Source organism: Eschrichtius robustus, chromosome 17, assembly GCF_028021215.1.
Source record: "Eschrichtius robustus isolate mEscRob2 chromosome 17, mEscRob2.pri, whole genome shotgun sequence".
NCBI lineage: Eukaryota > Metazoa > Chordata > Mammalia > Artiodactyla > Eschrichtiidae > Eschrichtius > Eschrichtius robustus.
The window spans coordinates 53,819,665-53,836,181 of NC_090840.1; the positions used below are offsets into that span (position 1 = coordinate 53,819,665).

The 16,517-nt window shown below is 34.6% G+C and overlaps 1 protein-coding gene across 38 annotated transcripts in view; it reads left to right on the plus strand.

Moving 5' to 3' along the window:
* Nucleotides 1-16,517, plus strand: part of RIMS2 (regulating synaptic membrane exocytosis 2) — a 607,795-nt gene that overhangs the window by 522,450 nt on the left and 68,828 nt on the right. For 16 of the 38 annotated variants that reach the window (XM_068525902.1, XM_068525907.1, XM_068525898.1 and 13 more), the window contains one exon: nt 83-324. The exons of the other annotated variants lie outside the window; for them this stretch is intronic. In XM_068525902.1, coding sequence (XP_068382003.1) covers nt 83-324 — 242 coding nt within the window. The remainder of the gene's footprint in view (nt 1-82; nt 325-16,517) is intronic. 38 annotated transcript variants of the gene reach the window in all.

The following is a 16,517-nucleotide window of genomic DNA, read 5'->3' on the forward strand; positions in this document are numbered from 1 at the left end:
TCCAGATATTTCATCTAAAATACCTTTTCTGTCTTTTCCTTTTTACTCTTGTCCTCACTTTTAACGATCCATCGGCCTACAGTGTCTTTACATCCAAAATGCAAAGCAGACAAATGGGCATCTCAGGGAAGAACATGACTAAAAGCACCAGCATCAGCGGAGACATGTGCTCGCTGGACAAGAATGATGGCAGCCAGTCTGACACTGCAGTGGGCGCCTTGGGCAGCAGCAGCAAAAAGCGGCGCTCTAGCATTGGGGCCAAAATGGTAGCTATTGTTGGTCTCTCCCGGAAAAGCCGCAGTGCTTCTCAGCTCAGCCAAACGGGTAGGCATTTTTATGTTACTTTTTTGACTTCCTAATTGAGTTGTAATTAATTAAAATACATCTTCCTTTCTCTTACTTATTCTGTCTCAGTGATGTGTAGATGATGACATGTTCCAGAAGGAAAGGGGCATTTTAAACTAGTTAACTTTTCCGAAAATATAACAATGGCTTTGCTTTTCAGTGGTCAATGAACCTGCTTCTCAGTGAACCTTGGATACTGTCCTTGAAATGCACTTAACGTCTTCTCTCCTCAGAGAGGAGTTAAGCTGTGGTCCCCCTGACTGTCAGCTGCTGGTCCTTTGTAAAGGTACCCTGATCTGTGAGATATTTGCTTTTCTTTAGGTTCCTCAAGTTGGAACCAGCCAAGTTAATTTCCATTCCCGGCAAGTTACCGTGATGAAGATGACACCACGTATTTTGTGTGAATAATATACTTCATTTATTGCTGACAGCCTAACTTCTTTTTCAGTTTGTAAGCAGCATTTACGAGTTGTATCAATTTTCTCACTGCAGTTTTTATTTCCCTGTTAACACTTCAAGCAGCAATATTCTCCAGCAGCAGGGATGGAGGAATTTTCTGCTGACAGGGAAGATACTCAAAGCTTTGCTACTTTAAAATTCAGTCTCTAATCACATCTGCAAAAATAAATTAGATACCACACTCCTACTCAGAAAAGCCACTGTTAGTAATTAAGAAATTTGTGAGTCAAAGCAATGCCTTTTTTCAAATGGGTGTTGATAATTAAGCATTAAGTCCCTTGTATCTTGGAAATAATAGCATATCTTCTACTTAACACACAAACAAAAGCATATAATATGGTGTTTCTTTTACAGCAAATAAATTATAGGCAAATGGATTAAATCTCATTTATGTCTGAATACTAGGGTTCTGGTACAGAGAAGCCAGGGCATAAATCTACAGCACAAAAGAATTTAAGGATATGTTAATTCCTGGACCTGGCTAACCTTGGTTTTACAAACTGTAACAGTGATTCTGGAATTTGAGCCTTATATAATAGTATTATTTTGAAATAATTATTTGATGGCATTCATTATATCCTGGTTGTAACTTACTATATTTAATGTGATTATGTTAGAGTAATATTTCACTTGGTGTTTTAAAATGTTACTTTGCATTTTAATATAGAATTAGAAATTTAATTTATGGACATAGAGATCATATTTAAAGGATTTTTTAAATTGCTAACATTTATACATAATTAACTGTGTTGTGCTAAAATGATAGATGTTGGCCTTTTGAAATTGAGAGGTTTTTTTCTCTCGCAGTTAGAACTTTATTTATTGCATTTTTCTCTTTAAAACTTACAAACATTTGTAAACCCAAAACTGCTCTAAAAAAATCAAGTCTATTAATCTAAAAAATGAAGAACCTAAAATAAACACTGATAAGACTACAACTTAGAGAATATGTGGTGTTAAATGAAATAAATAATTCTATTCATTCAGGGGTTTGAGCACTTACTATGTGCCAGGCACATGGAGAACACAGATGAATAAGAAATCATTTATAATCTGAGTTGCTTATACTCTAGTAGAAGATAGATACTTAAACAGATTGCTTCAAGATCCTATGTCAGTGGTAAAACTAGAATTACACAGAAAGTGTGCTGAGTGCTCAGAGGAGGATTGTTTGAACCAACCTAGAATTCCAGGAGTGAATACCTGGAGGAGATGTTGCCTGATCCAAGGCCTGAAAAAAGAGTGATTGCTAACCAGGTAAAGGACAATTAGAAAGGTGTTCCAGATAGAAACCATAATGACAAAGGAATGGAAGTATGACATATACAGGAATGATAGGAAATAGGTGTGATTTTAACAAAAAATTTTGGACTGAATGTGGCTAGAGGCAAGGTCGATAGGTCATGGAGAGTCTTATAGATCATATTAATTTGTAGGTGATAGGAAGTTTTAAAGGGTTTTCAGTAGAGAATTGATATGGTTAGATTTGCATAATATATATTTTGTAGGCCATTCAGGCTGCCATTTACTTATCTAACAAATATTTTTTGAGCATCTACCATATGCTGTATTCTAAAGAAAACATGGACAAGACAAGAGATCCTTCTCTTGGAGCTTATATCTAGTGGAGCTGCAATAAAGAAGTAAAGATAAGTCAGCATCTGGTAAAGAGGATTTTAGGATGAATTAGCAGAGTAGTACAATATTTCAGATAAGAGATAAGATCCTGAACTAAGTCAGTTGTCAGTTATAATAAAGATAGAGAGGGGTTGATAAATTCAGGGGATTGTTAACAAGCAAAATTAGTAGTCAGTCACCCAATTTATTGATGGGTAGGATGTGGGGAGGTGAAGGAGAGAAGATTCTAAGGTAATCCCCATATTTCTGGCTTGCATCCCTGGATGGATGGTTGTGGTGCTATTAATGGATATTGGAAGTATAAAAGAAGGAGTAGGTTGGGAGAAGGAGAGGTGTCAATTTAGGACACTTTGAATCTGAGATATCTATGGAATATCCAAGTAGAAATGTCTAGAACATATTTAAATAAACTCTTCTAAAGCTCGTGTCAGAACCAGAGACATAAATCTGGGAGTTATAACATTTAGAGGTTGCTTGAAACCATGAACATGAGTGAGACTGCCCAAAAAGAACACTACAGATAAAAGAGCAGTAGGTGAAGACAGTACTCTGTGGAAGATTAACCTTTTAGAATTGGGCAGAGGAACAGGAGCCAATGAAGACCAAGAAGAAATTATCATGAAGAAAGGACAAACACTATGAGAGAGTAGTGTCACAGAAGCTAAGAGTATAGAACGTTTGAAAAAGATGGTCAATATTTCTCAATGATCAATTTCATGTCTTCATAGTTTTGGCATTAATATCCCATATATCTTTCTTTGACAATATTTTTATTTAAAAATAGAGATCTGTTGATCATATATTGATTTGATTTTTATTGTCAAAAACACTATGATGTTAGCAGATTTAAGAAATGTAGTTTAGTTCCTTGTTATACCATATAGCCCCTTCTTATGTATATAGCATAGCAGAAAATAACGTGTTCCTTTTTGTTGTTGTCTACATTTATATTTGGTAACATTATAATGGTTAAATTTTTTATCATTCTTAAAATGTGTAATTGCATTCCTACATACACACTGTATAGCTTTGACCTATATTGACAATAGAATTCAGAATATCTCTCACTTTAAAGCCGGAGATTAACTGTAGAATAGCCAACAGAGATTGTTTTGTAATTACTGGACTCCAAACTTTCAGTGGGTTTCTAAATTCTGTATTTCTGTGTATATGTCTCAAGTAAGGTTTTTATGTTTTCTTTTCTTAAAAATGCAGTGACAAGCTCTAACAGTGTTTAAAACTGAAATCTTCAAATTTAATACCTAAACTCTTTGATCATATGATAACATTATCTAAAACAATGAATGGATTTATGATGTTGGATCTTACAATAGATCCTTTGTTTTGATTTTTCTGGCCTTTGCATGGAGATCTGCATGTAATTAATTTATAGTTATCTTTTAATTAATGATATACCATAATATCTTCAACTTCTTAAAATGATACTCATCATTGTAAAAGTAAATATCATTTTACCAGTATGGATTTCAAGACCAGATAAAGACTGCTTACTTGACTTCTGAAGAGTAGAAAACTCAGCAAAATGGTATCTTTCTAAAGAATGTCAAAATTATTCTGGATTATGATTATGTATGATTATGTAGGATCACTAATCATACATACACAATAATTGGTGAAGGGGAAACCATTTATAAAGATATGTTGGTTAATACACATAGTAGCTAAGTCATATCTCTCCTCTCAGGCTATTTTGTATCCTTCTTTGACTGTTAAGTGGAAACTCACCACTTTTAAAGCTTAAATATATCTTGCTAAACATCACAACATTGTAGAAAGCACATAGGGTGAATAGGGAGACTTGGATGCTATTGCTTGCTCTGGGTTATATAAGATATCAAATATGGCCTCTTAAAAAAACCTGCCCAACATATCTGAGTCATAGAATATTCATCTGATTTAACACCTACTGTCCTAACAGAGTTTTTATAAAGATAATACTTTAAATGTATAAGAAAATGCTTTCAGAACTTAAAAATCACTTTATAGATGTAAGCTATCAGTAGCAAATTCTGCTTCATGGGGAATCAGGAATTCTATTTTAGACATGTCGATTTTGAGATGCCCATGAGACGTCTAAGTACAGTCATTATATGGTTAGTTGGATATGCATCCATAGTAGGTCAAGGCTAAGCATGTAATTTGGGAGTAATCAGCAGGTAATATTTAAAACCATGGCACTAGATAATATTACTTTGTGTAACTTGAATCAAGAAGAAAACTAAAGACAGAGCCCTGGTATACGCCAACATTTAGATATCAGGAAGAGACTCCATTAAAGGAAACTTAAGAGAGAGCAGCCATTAAAGAAAATGAAAAAGAAGAATATGGTATCTTGGAAACCAAAGGAAGAAAATATTTTAAGAAAGATCATTATCTCTGTCAAGTGCTTCTGGTAGTTCAAATAAGATGAAGATTGGGTGTTGACCATTGGATTTCGCAAGATGGAGGAATTTGGTAAACCTTGACAAACCTTGCAATGGTGGACAAAGCCTGATTGGAGCAGGTTAACAAAAATGGGAGGTGAAGTAGAGTCCGTGAGAATAATTTCAAGAATAAAAATTAGAACACCTAATACTTATTGAGCACTTTCATGTGCTAGGCACTGTTTTAAGCACTTTACATGTAAATCATTTAAATCATGCAATGTTATGAAACAAGAATTAATTACTATTACCCTCATTTTATAGATGAGGGAATCAAAGTAGGCAGAAGGGGAGTAACTTCCCCAAGTTTACTTAACTAGTTAAGGGTCGAAGTTGGGATTTAAATCCATGCAGTATAGATCTGGAGACTTCATTCTTAATTATTCTGTTATAGTCTAGACCAGCACTGTCCAATAGAACTTTTAGCAGTGTCGGCATTGTTCTATATCTGCATTATCCAATACAATATGGTAGCCAACATGTGGCTACCATACAACCAACATGTGGCTATTGAGCACTTGAAATGTGGCTTGTGTGACTAACTGAATTTTTAATTTTTTTACATTTTTAATTTATATAATTTTAAGTAGGTACATATGATTAGTGACTACTGTGTGCAAATAAAAACAATTTCTAGGAATTTTGATAAAACGGGAAACAAAAAAATAGGACTGTAGCTTGGAAGAAATAGATCAAAGAAGAGTTCTGGTTTTTTAATGAGAGGGGATACTTGTGGGAACAACTGAGTAGGTGAGAGAGCTTCGGATCCAGAGCTTAAGTAGAGATCAACTGTTATAACCTGTGGCCACTCAGTAATCTCTGCTCTTTTCATCTTGTAGTAATTTCTAAGCTCACCCAGTACTCTATATTTCCTCTAATTATAACACTTAGTAACTGTAATCATTTATGTATTTGTCTATCTCTTGGCTAGACTGTTTTTTCTTATTTTGTACATCCTTCTCAGTGTCTGGTATAGTATCAAATATAGTGATCTCTGATGAAAGGCCCGTGTACTCCTTTGGCGTTCATGATGAAGTTCTCTGGAGGATGGAATGAAAATGGTAGAACTTATTTTTCCTTTTAATCTAAAAGACAAAAAAGAAATTAAGCACTACCATATTTAATATATGGCTTCACCCTAGTTTGCACAGTTGGTCAGGATGTCAGTCAGGTGTTGCATGCCTTTCTGGAGGTGTTAGTTTCCTTAACCACAAGAAAATGGGCAAGAGGCTTACAAAGATTCCTGCAATGCAACTGGATTAAGTGTGATACTAATACTGCAACTACACAGAAAAGGTAGTTCTGAAACTTCTACTCCTAGTCAGGCTTTTCGTTAGCCACTGTTGAAATAAACACAGTGACACTCTAAGATCTGACAGGAAGTCACTAAAAAATCCTAAGTTCTCAGGAAAATTAATAAAATGCAGATTTATATATACTATTATTAACAATGAACTTTATCCTACATTTATACTTTATATGATCCATGGTGTTTTGTTGTGAAGTTCCTTTTTCAACTATGACATTATTAAAACTAAGTATGAGAAAACTGAATTTGGAAGCAGACCTTTGAGTTGCTCTATTTAGTAGCTAACATAATGCCAGCTGCAATAAAATATAAACCTTGAAAACTTAATACAAAAGAAGTTCATTCATTGAGCAAATATCAGTCCAATGCAGTTATTCCCAGTGGGCCGGTGGCCTATTGTCATTCAGAGTTTGAGACTCTTTTCATCTCGTGGCTCTACCGTCTTCTAGAGCCTTGGGGCCCTCTGTATTCAGCCAGCACATGGGAAGTTTTTATGGGAAAGATTTGGAAATAATGAAGTCACTTCTGCTTTTATTTCATTGGCTACAGCTCAGTCACAAGGCTGATGCTAGAAAATGGGAGGTTGGGAAATGTAGTCTAGGGAGTGCTCAGGAAAAAGAGGAAGCAGTTTTGGAAGCAAACCAATATTTTTTAAAACTATAATGTACATTACTTCAAATATTTTTCTTGAGAGCATAAAGTCTTATTTTACCATTTGCAAATATTTATTGCATTTTAATCTTTTAAAATATTTGTATGTATTTTATGTTTTCTAAAAGTAAATACATAATTTATAATTTTCTTTTTACTGAAATGGAGGTGGTCTCTCATTGTGGTTCAGATTTGTATTTCCCTAATGATCAGTGATATTGAGCATCTTTTCATGAGCTTATTGGCTGTTTGTGTATCTTCTTTGTAGAAATGTATATTTGAGTCCTTTGCCCATTTTCTTTTTTTTTTTAATTGAGGTATAACTGACATACAACATTATATTAGTTTCAGGCACACAACATGATGATTCAGTGTTTGTATATGTTGTGAGATGATCACTACAATAAGTCTAGTTAACACCTATCACCTTATATAGTTACAGAATTTTTTTTCTTGGGATGAGAACTTTTTAAGATCTACTCTCTTAACAATTTTCAAATATGCAATACAGTATTATTATTACAGCATTATTATTAGTCGCCATGCTGTACATTACATCCCCATGACTTGTTTATTTTGCAACTGGAAGTTTGTACCTTTTGACTCCCTTCACCCATTTTACCAATACCCCCGCCTGGCCTCTGGCAACCACCAATCTGTTCCCTGTATCTATGAGCTTAGTGCTTTTTGTTTTTTTTTAAGATTCCATATGTATATCAAACAGAATGATATTTGTATTTCTCTGTCTGACTTATTTTACTTGTATAAGCCTGAAGGTCCATCCATGTTCTCAGAGATGGCAAGATTTCATTCTTTTCTATGGTTGAATAGTGTGTGTGTGTGTGTGTGTGTATCACATTTTCTTTATCCATTCATCCATCAGTTGATACTTAGGTTGTTTCCCTATCTTGGCTATTATAAATAATGCTGCAGTGAACATGGAGTGCAAATATCTTTTCAAGTTAGGGTTTTCATTTTCTTCAGATAAACACCCAGAGGTAGAATTGCTGGATTATATGGTAGCTCTACTTTTTAATTTTTTGAACAACCTCCATACTGTTTTCTTTAGGTGCTGCACCAATTTACATTCCCACCAGCAGTGTACAAAGGTTTCCTTTCCTCCACATCCTCACCAACACTTGTTATTTCTTGTCTTTTTGATAATAGCCATTCTACCAGGTGTGAGGTGATATTCTCATTGTGGGTTTGATTTGCATTTCCCTGATAATTAGTGATGTTGAGCATGTTTTAATGTACCTGTTGGCTATCTGTATGTCCTTTTGAAAAAATGTCTATTCGGATCCTTTACCCATTTTTAAATTGAATTGTTTGGGTTTTTTACTACTAGTTCTCTGAGTTCTTTATGTATTTTGGATATTAACCCCTTATCAGATATATTATTTGCAAATATTTTCTCCCATTCAGTAGGTTGCTTTTTCATTTTGTTGACGGTTCCTCTGCTGTGCAGAAGCTTTCTAGTTTTATGTAGTCCCACGTGTTTATTTTTGCTTTTATTGCCTTTGCTTTTGGTGTCAAATTCAAAAAAATCATTGCCAGTATGGATGTCAAGGGGCTTACTATGTTTTCTTCTAAGAGTTTTATGGTTTCAGGTCTTACCTTCAAGTCTTTAATCCACTGTGAGTTAATTTTTGTGTATGGTGTAAGATAGTGGTCGGTTTCGTTCTTTTGCATGTGGCTGTCCAGTTTTCCCAACACTATTTATTGAAGAGACTGTCCTTTCCCCATTGTATATTCTTGGCTCCTTTGTTGTAAATTAATTGACAGAAATGCATGGGTTTGTTCCTTGGCTCTCTGTCCCATTGATCTATGTGTCTGTCTTTATGCCAATATTATACTATTTTGATTACTATTGCTTTGTAATATAATTTGAAGTCAGAGAGTGTGATGCCTCCAACTTTGTTCTTCTTTCTCAAGTTTGCTTTGGCTATTTGAAGGGCCTTTTGTGGTTCCGTACAAATTTTAGGATTGTTTATTCTATTTCTGTGAAAAATGCCATTGGAATTTTGATAGAGATTGCATTGAATCTGTAGATTGCTTTGGGTAGTATTGACATCTTAAAAATATTAATTCTTCCAATCAATGAGCACAGAATATCTTTCCATCTATTTGTGTCTTCCTCAGTTTCTTTCACCAATGTCTAATAGTTTTCAATGCACAGGACTTTAACCTCTTTTGTTAAATTTATTCCTAGGTAATTTATTCTTTTTGATGCAATTGTAAATGGGATTGCTTTCTTAATTTTTCCTTCCTGATAGTTCATTATTAGTGTATAGAAAACCAATTTCTAACTGGACTGTTTATTTTGTTGTTGTTGTTGAGTTGAAAAATATTTTTTATGGCAGAAAAATATAAGCCTGTTTTTTAGATTCTTAAGGGTCATCTGTGTATTAATAACATTTTATATATAACTTATTTGAATTTGTCTGAATCCCATTGGACTTCAAATCCTTGATGGAAAGAACTATATCTCATTCATTTTTATATCTGTGGTACCTAAGATGATAGTTGATATCTACTAAATACTCAATATTTTTTGAATGAATGAATGAATGAACAATTCAGTGCATCTTTGTTATAGACAAGAAAACTTAAAACTATATTCCTCCAGATGTTAAACTGCTACATTGAAGTTTTAAAAGCTATAAATGATCATATAAATATATGTCAAATATTTCTTATTTCTCATCTCATATTCTAGTGTTTTGTTATTATTATTTATGGAAAGAATAACAGAGCTCTTGAAAGATATTGTTAAGGAAATATCCACTTAAATCTACAAATGCAAATTATCTTTCATCATCCCTTCTCAAGCATAAATATTACACTCTTAATCAAATTATTAAAAATTTGCTAATGAATTCTTACGGTATTTTAATAATTTCCCTAAAGCACAGACATTACCATGCATTTATTTATCTCATTAAGTAAACATTTTTGTCACTCCTTGCAAGGAAGGCATCTTAGTGGGTGCTATGGAAGACAAAACTTAACAAAATGGAGTCCCCACTCTCTCATCGCTGTTATACTCAATCTTAAAATCTACTAGAAGAAATGAGTTGTAGGCTTGAGTAAATATAAAGCAAGTTGGAACATGATGAGGACAAGCAAGAGGAACAAAGAATATTCTATAAGGGAGTGTAACAGAATGGAGAAAAGAGATTTTAGAGTTTTAGATACTAGATCCCATCTCTGCTACATGGGCATGTTACTTAACCTCTCTAAACCTCCATTCTCAGCTGTATAAATAATGGAATCTGTCTTCCTACCTCATGAGGTTGTTATGTGCACTTATGAAAGCACGTAAAACATTGTCCAACAAGTTCTCAATAAATGGTGGCTGCGACTGTTAATATTGTTAACATTAGTTTAGCTGTTATTGTCAATATTATTATTATTATATTATCATTAGTGTAGCAGTGGAAATGGTTACTTTCAACACTGATGCCAAAGTAACAGTTGTTCTGAGCCTTGAATTTTAAATGTTGTTTAAACTTGTGAAGATGCTGGGAATAGGCATGGATATTTCACACATGGGCAGTATTAGACCCAGAGACATGGAAATGCAGTTTTTGTATGAGCAGAGCAAAGAGTAGTTGACACTTAGTGGGAGATGACACGAGCAATATAGGTTGAGGCAAGATTACAAAAAACTTAATGTCAGGCCAAATAGTTCAAACCATAGAGTTGGCAGTAGGGAGCTATTGCAGGATTTGGAGCAGGGTCATGACAATCAGAGCTGGAAAGATTTTGTCAGTAAAGACTTGAGATCAAAAATAAGAGACAGTTTTATTAGTTTAGAGCAGAGATGATGCAGGCCTAATCAATGGTGTATTAGTTTTCTATTGCTGCCATAAGAAATTACCAAAAACACACTTAGTTACCTAAAACAGTGGAAATCTACCACTCTGTCCGAAGTCTAGGTGATCTTGGCTGGTTTCTCTTCTCTGTGTCTTACAAGACCAAAATCAAGGTGTCATCAGTATTGGGCTTTTATTTGAAGGCTCAAGAGAAGACTCTTTCTCTAAGTTCATTCAGGTTGTTGGCAGAATTCTGTTCCTTTCCTTCGTAGGACTAAGGTTTCCATTTTCTTTGACACATGACCCCCTTCATCTTCAAGCCGACAATGTCACATTGACTCTTTCTTGTGCTTCTAATCTCTCTGAGTACCCATTCTGCTGCATCTCTCCAGCCAGAGGAAGCTCTCTGCTTTTAAGGGCTCATGTAATTAGGTTGGGCCCACTCAGATGATCCAGGATATCTCTCTGTTTTAAGCTCCTTAACCTTAATTACATCTGCAAAGTGCCTTTTGCAATATAATGTAACATATTTATAGATTCCAGAGAATAATGCATGGACATCTTAAGGGACGATTCTGCCTATCACAAATGATGATAGTGGATAGAGATGGAAAAGTGGGGAGATTCAAGAAATATTGTAGATATATTTTTTTATTTATTATTTACATCCTGTATGCTTCCTGGGAGTCAATACAAAATGGAAATAAAAGTTAACTTTCACAGTTTACAGTATCTGACCAAAGAACACATACCAGTTATTAAGATATAAGCTTTTTTTCTAATATAAAATTTAGAAAATAACTTGTCAGTCATTAAAAAGACATAATTAACAATAGCGTGAGTTTGTTCATTTTAATTTTCACAACCTGAGATATATAATTTATCATCCTCATTTCACATATTAGAAAATGGAGACTTAGAATTTGCCTGGTGGACAGATATACTCAAAGCTAGTACTCTTTATGTGACCCCACTGCCGCTAACAGAATGTTTCAATAATTAGTTCTTTTCATATCATTAAGAGGAAAAAAAGTTCTCTTCAAAATAAAAGTTTCTCAGGGAACTACTTTTAATTTAATGTAGGTTTTATTTAATGTAATTGGACATAATTTTAAGATGTAAATAGCCAGAGTATTAGATTGTACATCCTAGTTATCAGTAAAGGCCCAATAAATAACTAAACCATAATGAGTTTAATTGTAAGCTAAGCAGCACATATTAAAGAAAAGAAGTCTTTTAGTTTTATTAAAATTAAGTGCTTTAAGGTTTTTGAGCACAGAGTATAAACAGAGTATAAAAATCTAATTTTAAGTTAAAGGCCATTTATAATGAAATTCTGAATAGGTATATGGAGCTACTAGGTGCTTTTTATTTGATGAGTCCTTTTTCTGTTACCCACTAGGAAGACTTCCAAAGAGACAGTTGCAGGTATTTGTTGGAAATGTAATAAAGCCCTAGCTAAGCAGTGTACAATTCTACTAGGAGTAATCGTAATTTGTTTTCTCAACATATGGAAGAAGGTAGGAGTGTTGGCTCATTGTCCCCTTGGGCTTTGAAACCTCTTTGGTATCACAGACTTTATAGAATGAAAAACACTGAGACAGAATCTATCTTTCCTCTCTGATGCTGCTCTAAGTAGACAAATCCTTCTAACTTTTCATTGTATGACTTTTTTTAAAAACTGACATTCCTATTCACTACCTTATAACATCTTAGCATATTGTTTTTCTAAATTAATTATTTAATTTATTTATTTATTTATTTTTGGTTGTGTTGGGTCTTTGTAGCTGCACGTGGGCTTTCTCTAGTTGCGGCGAGCAGGGGCTACTCTTTGTTGTGGTGCGCGGGCTTCTCATTGTGGTGGCTTCTCTTTGTTGCAGAGCATGGGCTCTAGGCACGCGGGCTTCAGTAGCCGTGGCACATGGGCTCAGTAGTTCTGGCTCACAGGCTCTAGAGTGCTGGCTCAGTAGTTGTGGCTCACGGGCTTAGTTGCTCCGCGGCATGTGGGATCTTCCCGGACCAGAGCTCGAACCTGTGTCCACTGCACACGTTGGCAGGTGGACTCTTAACCACTTCGCCACCAGGGAAGTCCCCATATTGTTATTTAATAAATATTTATTGAAATTCTACTCTGTGGCAGACACCATGGTGTATATTAACTGGGTTCCTCTTCATATGGTATTTATGTTCCAGTGGGAAAGACAGGCCTTAACAAATAAATAAAGTAATAATTAGTCAAAATTACAAAGTTTGCCTTGATGGAAATGTACCACGTAGCATGAAAGCATATCACAGGAGATGCTGATTTAGTCTGGCTCATCTTTACATCCACCCCAGCTCTTGCACATAGTCGGGTTTCAACGAATGCCTATGGAATGATATGCACTTACGTACAGTGCCCTTCTGTCTTTTTGTATGGTTTATTCAGCAATCTCCACATTTATGAATATGGTCCACAAATAATCTCCCTGTGGCATCTGTGTGTGTTTCTGTTAAAAACAGTTGAAAGCCAAATGACCTTTTGAAAAGGGATTTAAATTCAACTGTATAGGATCTGAATTTGTATACTATGTATATTCTGAGGGAGAGAGGCAATAGATACTAGTTTAACCTAGATATATGCTTGGTTGAAACAGTGAGAAAGTGGATCCAGTATAATTCTGTTACGCATTAAAGTTTGGTACTGACATGAGAATGTAATTTCTGTACCTTTTAGTCCGAAGAATGGTTTGGTTTGGTTTGGGTTTGGGTTTTTATTTTGTTCTAGTATGTGAGGAATCCATTGCTTTTTACTTGAAGCTTCATGATGGCTTACAAAATGAGATTGGGACAATAGCTAATAGTGAAGTATGAGATGAGGTGGGGGAATATACTGATGAGGAAACTGATGGTGAGGCAGCATGGAATGCAGAAGTAAGAAAAAATAGAAATGTGTAGAGACAGGGAAATAATTGCAGAAGACCACAGAGAACCTGCAGTGGGATGTGCTCATAACTGAGTCATTTCTACTTCAGCACCTTTCATCCAAACCCTCCTTTCTAAGGGCAGGATAGTAGCAAAATGTAGGAGAACAATGGCCACCAGCCTCCTCTTGTGTCTTCCTCCTTCCTGTGCCAGAGCTAATTTATCCTGAATTAGAGCTATCTGTGTCAAAGGGAAGATGTGCGACCAGAGGTTTCTTACTTCCTCTCAACCAGGCTGAATTCTTCTCTTAACCAGTCAGTTGTAAAATTATCTTTCAGGAAACGACAATTTGTTAGTTCTACTTCAGTATGTTAAAATAGATTCCTTTAAAAAATACAAATGCTATTTAAGAATCTGCGTTCATTTGACTTCTTTCATTTTGAAAGATTTCCCCCCAAAATAAGGACATTAAAAATTATTTTGCACAAATGAAAATACCTGTGTTTTAGAAACAAAATAGTAAATGTACTGAACAATGAGAGAGATGGCATACCATATAACTAAATACCTATAACTCTATGTTTGAAAGTCCATTTCTTATTTCCAACTGAAATGGAAAACTGAAGTTTATTTCCTTCCTCAAGGAAGTATAATATTTCTTCTTCCAAATCATACAGCACATGCACAATTTTAAGCCTACTTAGGGTTCTCTCTTTGAATCATATTCTAGAATTTAATCCAGCTTACAATCAAATCGTTTTTTGTTTTATATTTTAAGCGATGAAGACCAAGTGGTTCACATTCTCTGTATAGCTGAATAATATTTCACATGTTTAGATATGAATTAGCCTTCTCATTCTGAGTTACATAATCTCAACTTCAATAAAATTTCCTCACTGACTGCATAATGGACTATTCCTCTTTTTAATCCTTTCAATCATATTCAGTATTCCCTGGATGTGTACTTATTCTGCATTTATCTTAATGAGTAGAAACTTAAACTGGAAAATATTATACAAATATTATATAAACATAGTGATTTTTTCATGGAATATTTGTGTGTCAGTAAAATCTTATGATGGCTCTTTGCTTCATTTTGAATAAGAGAACTGTATGAGTTCATTTAGTTTTAATCTGCTTTATCTTTTTGGTCTTTTCTGGTTGCTAATTCTTTCTTTATCTATTCTTGGTGTAATTTGATTTTTGTTCTTGTAAGAGTCCCCATTTACTTTCGTTTTGTTTCCAATGAGACATTTTAATATACTAAGGTCAGTTAAAATTCCATTGCATTTAACTATTGCTTAAAATTTTAAATAGACTATTAAACTAGCACTGAACTTTGACTTTTTAAAAGTATTACACGTTTAAAATATTCAGTCAATATGATTAACTGTGTTTCTAATAAAGTAAGAGTGTTGTGCAGGTACTATGGACTACTAAAAAATTATACAAATTATACAAAGAGTATACAAATCACAGACACATCTTCAAAAAGCTTAAAATCTATTAGGGAAGATGTGTTAGATAGCATTTCAGTAGCAGAAAATACTGTAAGATTTCAGAAAGATAACTTCTGACTGGAATGAAATTTTGGATGGCTTCTTGGAAGGTTTACGATTTGAGCTAGAATTTGAAGATTAAGTAGCCAGAATTTTAAGATTAATGAAATGATATAGGAGTGCATGTCAAACACAGAAAACTTTAGTAGTATAAGTTTAGGAAAACATAGAGTATGCATCAGAGAAATATCAGTGATCTAATTTGACTCAGGTGTTGGTTTTCAAACTTTTTTCTAAGCAGTCGGAGCCCTTTTAATATTTGGAAGAGCCAGACAATATAATCTGTAAGGGTGTTCAGAGGGGAGTATGGCATGCTCAAGGAACTAAGCTATGTTCAGGGTGCCCAAAGCATAGAGTACAAGAGATAGGGTTGAGATGTGAGGATGGAGAGTTGGGCAGAGGACAGATCATGGAATATCTTAAAAGTTATGTTCAGGAAATTGAATTTTAACCTAAAACTATTGACAGTTTTGCTAAAGGGAGACTAGAGGTAGGGAGAAGCTGCTGGAGAGCTTTGCAGTGATTTTTCAAGGGAGGTAATGGCCTGGACCACCAGGTAATAATGGGGGGAGGGAGGATGTGAATGGGCGTGATTAGAGAGAATTAATAGGAGTAGATGGTAGTTAGAGGTGAGGAAGTGAGAGGAATCAAAGCCGACTTCTGAAAGTCTGGCTTGAGCAACTGGGTAGACAATTGTTTTGCTATTTATTGAGATAGGCAATGAGAACCATTGAGGTTACTTTGAGGAATATAAAGCTGTATTAGCACTTAACTATTTGCCAGGCACTGTGCTAAGAGTTTCATATTCACTGTCTTCAATGCATTATCTATTAATTATCTTTAATGCATTACCTAATTTAATCCTGAATAATTATTAGCTTTTAATATAGCAGAAAGCCAGATCATCAGGGCTTTAAGGAGGAAATGGGTGGTAGAATCTGGAGGTCCCTGCTATAGAAAAGCTCTAGTTCAGGGGCTGGCAACCTATGGATCAAAGGTCAAATTTGGCCATGCTGCTTTTTTTCTCGATAAATAATTTTTTCATTTGATAAAGTTTTATTGGAACACAACCAAGTTCATTTATTTACGTGTTGTCCATGGTTACTTCTGTGCTATAGCAGCTCAGCTGAGTGGTTGCCAGAGAAAAACATGTGATCCAAAAAGCCTGTAATATTTATCATCTGGCCCTTTACAAGGAAAGTTGGCCAAGCCCTTGTCTAGTTTGTTACAGGTGGGGATCCAAACATGATTTTATCCTCCAAGATGAGAAAAATCTTTTTATGATTGCACTTATAGGGAAGGGAGTAATTGAAGATAAGAGAGGAAATGACTAAGTGTAGAAGAAGACCCCCAAACATTTTTATTGGATAATTTAAAAATCTCAAATATA